General features: G+C 36.7%; 1 protein-coding gene across 1 annotated transcript; it reads left to right on the forward strand.

Moving 5' to 3' along the window:
* Positions 1 to 619: 619 nt before the first annotated feature.
* Positions 620 to 4127, forward strand: LOC144977824 (uncharacterized). The gene is made up of 2 exons (XM_078923219.1): positions 620 to 1176; positions 1656 to 4127. Exons 1-2 carry the CDS (start codon positions 813 to 815, stop codon positions 2744 to 2746), a joined length of 1455 nt encoding a protein of 484 aa, XP_078779345.1. The 5' UTR covers positions 620 to 812; the 3' UTR covers positions 2747 to 4127.
* Positions 4128 to 7500: the final 3373 nt, after the last annotated feature.

Raw genomic sequence — 7500 nt, forward strand, 5'->3', positions numbered from 1 at the left:
TTATTATTATTAATATTATTATTATTAATGCCTGGGCTCGATTTCCTTAATTCTAGTCATACATGCCGGTACTGGTCACACTTAACATCTCTTCATGACGAAACACCATTGGCGCTCGGCCATCGGAGGTACCGATGAAGGAGAAACAAGAATAAAACCCCATGCTCTTTTGTTTTGCGGTTTACTTTTTGGTCGAGGAGGTACGGCAATGTTATACCAGGAGGTCCATGGTTTGAGTCCAGTCACGGTATCTCCTTTGGGTGAATGAAGAGCTTTTTAAAAATAATAATATCCTCTATTTGCTTCCAGTCTATTGAAAATGCTGAATATGAAGCGAGAGTCGGTTGGTCCCCACGCCTTTTCATAACGGTATTCGCTGCATGGTGGTAAACAACGTCATACGGTGAAGTCTTCCTCGTTTCTCCACCAGAACCATGTTATCTGGTCATCAGCAAATCATGACCACACCATCTCATCGCAAAGGCCGCGAACTCTAACCAAACGAGGAATTTATTATCTTTGCCACCTTGGTTAGACCACGTACGCAGTATACCGGAACAGCGCATGCGTGAAACCTTTGGCGACAGGTATAAGAATCCTGGCATTCAAAAGAATCCTCAGTTATTGATGAACGAACACAGGCAGTTTAATTTAATTTTTATATTTCATTACAAATATAATATCAGGACATATTATTTACCTATATCAAAGTTATATCCGTGTGCTATACTCTTATTAGGACTTGGCTCAACTTCAACTTCTCTTTTCCAACAAAGAGTGAGTGTTAAATAAGAAAAAAAAACATATTTACAATGATTCACAACAGAAAATCGTCAATGGATTTCACTGTATACAACGAGAACGCAAATTCTCAAGAATGGAGAAACAATGAAGCGAGAGATATGTTTGCCTTGCTTCTTGAAGAATATGAAAACAGCAAACGTCTTAATTTTCCTCAACGATACAAGGAACTCGAAAGAATTATCTCCATGTTCACGTCGGATCCTGTCTTGGAAAAGATGAAATGGCTCAGTGAAGACGAGCAGGAGGCAGAAGATTATGATGACGAACCAAACGAGGCTGTATCTTTTCAAAACGATCTGATGTCTGATGAAAATGCCAATGGCGAGGACCTGTCGTCCAACCCAACTATTGGATTACATCTAAGACGATTAGGTAAGTTTTTACTTTAGCATTAGCTCTATATTAAAAATATGTCTATAATTTTTTCCACATTTTTTTCCACAGGATGGTTTAAACAACATTCTGTGCAGATCTTTCTTGTCCTGATTTTCAAATTATTGAATTTTATTGTGTTTCAGTATTAGCTTGTTGACTTCTACTATAGATACTATTGTAATGATTAACAATTAACATATTGGAGGGGGGTTGTTTTGTGTCAATTTCATTTATTTTTGTTTGTTTGTTTATTTGCCTTTTTAAAATATAATTTCAAAGGGGATGGTTGTTTAGATCGGAGGGTGTGGATTTGTCTTTTCCTCTTTTTTCTTCCTTTATCTAATTTGTTTGTTTCCCTGTATTATGTTGACTTATGAAGATTTTTTCTCTTTTTAATTTTAAAGAATATGACAACACAATTTTGAATTGTGCCCTTTACAAAACTATAACAGTTATATACTTTTCTCTCATTTCAGTTTCAAAAATGATGACAATGTCTACGTTTTCTACACTAAGCACAGTCACCTCGGCATCACTAAATCCTTCATCCAACTGCTCCTCCTCACCATCTACGCCAATATCCGACATCAGTAACATTTCAGGCATTTCCTCCAGCACTCGTTCATCCTCATCCATATCCCCTGCCTTGTCATCGTCTTTGTTACAACAGAACCTGAACATTAGCATTGACAATACCTGTAGTAATATAAATTACGCCACCAGCAACAGTAACGGCAACAATGACAGCAACATCAACAGTGCCCCAACTACGCCCGTGTCCACAGCGCATGCACCAGGACTACCTCATTGTTTGAGTCTACCTTTATTCAAAAGATTCCAGTCTGATACCACTGATTTACCTCTGTCTTCTTCGTGTTCATCGTATTCATTTGACAGAGCGTTTAACCCAAGCACCACAACTTCCTCAGCCCAACCCGCCCTCCCACGAACATCTAGCAGCAGCTCAACGGAAACGGATGGTGTCCGATCCAGACGCAGCTCTAGTTCACAAAATACAACATCCGTTTCCTCTTCTACATCCACAAACCAACGAAGAAACGATTTCGACAAATGCATAATCAAGCAAAACCAAATCCCAGCCTTCGAAATTCCACCTCTCAGAACAACACCTCAATCTAAAAGCAACGCAATCGATTTAGATAAGATTGTTCCATCTCTTTACATAGCTTCAAATCCATCAAGTCCTACCGATACAAAACAACTATCTCGATTTCGTGGTAGCTCATCAACATCAAATATCGGCCGATTCTTTGGTTTAGACGCCAACAGTTACACGAAACTGTCGTCAAACACAAAAGGATTTGTAAGCAAAATCAGACATGCCATTCGAAAAGAATCCAAATCTGAAAATAATATGTTTGAAATCGGCAGCATCAGCGACAGTTCGGAGTCCTCGTATAGTTTGAACTTTGACATCCAAAGAAGACATTCGATATTAATGAAAATGAAAGAGGAATACGACGAACTACCTAACTGGAACGTTCTTTCTCGCTATATTAAAATGAAAAAGATGTTAAAAAGTTGCGGTAAATTGGACATTGAATAAACCGGTTCACCCTTAGGACACTATAATTATCACGACTACTACCTATTTCAAGTTCTACCTCAAACTCATATATTATATATCTTTAATATTTAATTTACTGAATGTTGATTTACGCAACTCTCTCGAAAATAAATCTCTACATAGCGATAAAGAATTCTTGCGATTAATTAACTATGTGAAAGTAACTTTTTTAAGATTAGACTTTTTATGATTATTAATTTTATATTATAGGATATTTACAGGCTTTAATTTTTCTTCTAAATTCACTTTCACAAAAACGTTACGTTATTTCGAACATTCTTTATTGAAAATAGGATAAACAACAATTGATATTAGTTCCATCTAGTCCTTTCTTTATGAGTCATCAGAAATTCAAAATCAGTCTGTTGTAGCAAAAGTTGAAAACGTATAGGCCAATCTTATTTACATTGCCATTGTCTTTCATGTACAGTATTTATTTCCATTTTATTTATTTTCTATCAAATGCTATTGCGTGTCATATTTCGTGAGTGCTAGTTATGAATAGCCCCATATTGAAATGGGTCGTAAATAAGTTGCCGGAGATGATGGATATTTCAGTGCCAGAAAACTAAATCCAAAGTTCATTTCAATAACTCTAGCGTTTAACGAACGGTGATGATTGATTTCTTTCCCACGAATAGAACGCTATCTATTGCAAAGTACTTTCCACCAAATCTAAATGAGCCAGCTATCTAATCACTGATTGGTGAACATCATAGCGGTCAAAAAAATAAAAGATCTAACTTCACCTGGGTTCGAATGTTCTATCCATTTTTTATATAAAAAAGCTCAAAATGATCGTCTCTTTTGTCAAAAATAATGTTGATAAAAACTGTTCTTCTATATAAATGTCTCGCATGAACGGTAGAATAATGTCAAAATGTTGACAACAAAGCGAAAACAAATTCTGACCGGTTTTAACAAGTTAACTCTCGCATCCTGGAAAAACTCGGATTTAGAAATTCGGCCAGAAAAAAATCTTCCTTCAAATATCGATCGATTTAAATGACAATCATTTTGGCAAAAACTCTAAGACCTGGAACTCACGAAGTCCCAGGTTTGAGAGTTTTTCCCAAGATGAGGATCATTTGAATAGATCGATATTTAAAGGACGACTTTTCTGGCCAAATTTGTTAAAAACTATTTTTTTCAGAGTACGACAATTAACTGGTTAATCTGATTATTGCTGTCGGGATTATATTCAAGGTACCTTGTTAGTCATTGCAAAACAAACTGGTGTTAACGATGTATTATACTTGTTAATTTATCTGCTGCCTTTGTTAATTGATTTATAACTATTGCCTTGTATGGAGTTTAACAATTCACATTGAATATTGAGAAATAAAAAATTGAAATATTATACTTTTTATTTGTGTTATATTTTGTAAATCTTCACATTATTTATTAACAATAATAATATTGGTGGTGGCTATTTCGTAGAGTGCCATCATGGCGATGTCGATGACAGTGTAAATGCTGTGATGATGAACTGATGATGATGATGATGATGGTGATGAGGATGATGCTAATGATGATGATGATGTAATGATGCTGATGCTGATGATGACGATGATGATGATGGTCATTGGGGTGGTGGTAAAGATGGTTGTTGTGGTGGTAATTCAAGTATCGATTGCAAATTTATTTTAAACTTAAACTTTCTTCACTTCCTCCTCTTATTCCTCCTTCACCTATTTCCTCTACTACTACTACTACCACTACTACTACTACTACTACTACTACTACTACTACTACTAATACTAATACTATTACTACTACTACTACTACTACTACTACTACTACTACTACTACTACTACTACTACTACTACTACTACTACTACTACTACAACCACTACTACTACTACTAATACTATTACTACTACTACTAATAATAATAATAATAATAATAATAATAATAATAATAATAATAATAATAATAATAATGATAATAATACTATTACTACTACTACTACTACTACTACTACTACTACTACTACTACTACTACTACTACTACTACTACTATTACTACTACTACTACTACTACTGCTGCTGCTGCTGCTGCTACTACTGTCACTACTACAACTATTTCTACCACTACTACTACTACTACTACTACTACTACTACTACTACTACTACTACTACTACTATGTTTGTTTGTTTCTAAGGGTTTTACGGCGCTTGCAAGACATTTAGGTCATATCAGCGCCAGTAAAAAGGAATAAAATGGGATAGTCAAAAGTTCTAGAATTACAATTAAAGCATACAAGAATAAGGCAGACAAAGGGGAATTGGTTCAAATAGACGACAGATGTAGATTCCAAGAGTACACCATCAGTGTACTTAGTTTGAGATCACTAAATGTCTCATCCAGACATAAGCACAGTTACCCGACAAGAGGAAAACACTCAATTGTTTACAAATCGTAATATGTAAAAGGAAAAATAATACAGTACATAATAGAGGGATGATTTACAAGGGAAAAAATATCATCTCCCAAAACTAACTACACATTTGACTGTTTCCCTCTCAGCCAGGGTACCCGGCCAGGGCCAGGACAAAACCAAGTAATCTCATTCCAAGACAAAGAAAGCATGTTGGAAAAAGATATTGGAGGAGAGAAGACACAGTATGTACCTCCCTGCCCTCTATGGGAGGTCAGGAACCCCACCCAGCTACTACTACTACTACTACTACTACTACTACTACTACTACTACTACTACTACTACTACTACTACTACATATATTTACTACTGCTTACCACACTTCTACTACCATCATCACCACCGCCACAACTACAACTACTACTATTACCACTACTACTACTACTACTACTACTACTACTACTACTACTACTACTACTACTACTACTTCTACTACTACTACTACTTCTACTACTATTACTTCAACTACTACTACTACTACTACTACTACTACTACTACTACTACTACTACTACTACTACTACTACTATTACTACTACTTATCTAACACAATTAGTACAACAACAACAACTATTTTTGTTCAGTCACTGAGCAGGAGACTGAATCAGGTGGCAAAGGCATTCATTAAATACTACAAACATAAAACAAACATCATTCGGTATAGGGACACCTAGCTTTTAAAGGAGATTCTGGCACGGACATAAGAGCATATAGAGAGCAATATCCACTAAACGTGATCCCAGCGCTTTACAAGGGGTCCCTGACCAACGGCAACACGCAACATATACAACGAGACATGACACCTGTGAGGCAATATTACAATTTTTTCCGATATAGACAACGCTGTACCGGCCAGGTACTCATTTAATACCTGAGTACGGTGAGAGAATGTTGGTAAGGAGTCTTTCTCAAGGACTCCACTATGTGAGGCTTGATCCCAGGACTTTCCGATCCGAAAAAAGCGAGTGTCATACCACAAGACCACATAGCCGAAACGAATGATAATGTATCGAAAGCTTTATACCAGACAGGGAAATCATTGTTCTTTCGATTGATTGGAGAAGGTCAAACCAAGAACCCATCCTAAATTTGGAGGAAATGGGAATAGGTCGGTCATGCATTGAGAAGATCGGGGAATAACTACAGCCGTCAGTCCCTCGATTGGAACCCCCCAAGGGACACGGAAATGGGGCATCCGAAACAGACATGGGGGCGCTCACTATTTGACGAACTGAAGATGGAGGGCCTCACTTGTGAGGTTACTAAGAAGATGACCAAGGACAGAAGCAGATCGTCGACGCTCGTAGAGGCCAGGTAATCCACAAGAAGCGAAGAGGATTAAACCAATTCGATTGATAGCAGAATCAGTATTGTGTTTTGTACTTATGAAGTGTTTTCTACTGCCATTCATTCCTTTTTTTTTAATGGAAAAATGTGTCACTTTCTTATTAGTCTTATATGTTTTCAAATTTCAAATCCACGGGTTTCGTTGTTTTCAGCTAACACATATATAGTGGTGAATTGAAATGTCTGGAAGAACGCCGTTTTTATTGAAATTAACCTTCTAACGACGTTTTAAAAAAAAAATTAAAATTGATCTTTTATATAGGGCAATAGCCACTAAACGTGCTCAAAGCGCTTTACGAGGGGACCCTGGCCAACAACAACATTAAACCTGTAGGACGGGACATGACCATCCCAAAAATCAGTCGACCTCGACTGGGAATCGAACCTCAGACCTTCCGATTACTGAGGTCGACTGATTATTTTGGGATGGTTGTTTTTCTTGTATTTTTCTTTTTTACTTTGTCTGGCACTTTTTATACACACTTGTTAAGTTCTTTATCTTATACCGAGGGATCATGTATGTCCATGACAGATTTTTAAAAATAATTCATCGTCTCTTGAAGGTAAGTCAGTGTATTCTTTTATCAGGAAAGATCAGTTGGCCGATACAGCAGCAGATCATCCTCGCTAAGGGCGACCTCCTAAGACAACAGTGGAGGAGGATAAAATCAAACACCCACTTTTTCATCAATTGGATTCAATAGTCGTGGTTCTTAACAAAGAAAATCGGTATTTTTTATTCTTCATGCTGGCTAGAACTTTTCATATGTCTTGTGATCAGAATGTATAAAAGTTACAACATGATCATATTTATAATGTTTTTCTCCTCTGGATACACTTTTATGCTCGTCGGAATAATATTTCATAAGGGCGTCCGCCATTGTTCCTATAGTTTAGCCAGTTACTAAGTTACCATGCGTCATTACGAGGGAAGTGACGTTG

The sequence above is a fragment of the Berghia stephanieae genome, chromosome 8, assembly GCF_034508935.2.
Source record: "Berghia stephanieae isolate SIO BIC M18660-M18661 chromosome 8, UCSD_Bste_1.3, whole genome shotgun sequence".
Taxonomy (NCBI): domain Eukaryota; kingdom Metazoa; phylum Mollusca; class Gastropoda; order Nudibranchia; family Aeolidiidae; genus Berghia; species Berghia stephanieae.

Bases quoted from the DNA above. Each gene is read 5' to 3' on its own strand.
- LOC144977824 (XM_078923219.1), top strand. From the start codon at position 813: ATGATTCACAACAGAAAATCGTCAATGGATTTCACTGTATACAACGAG. The intron at 1,177-1,655 runs GTAAGTTTTTAC...CTCTCATTTCAG, and splicing joins ATTACATCTAAGACGATTAG to TTTCAAAAATGATGACAATG.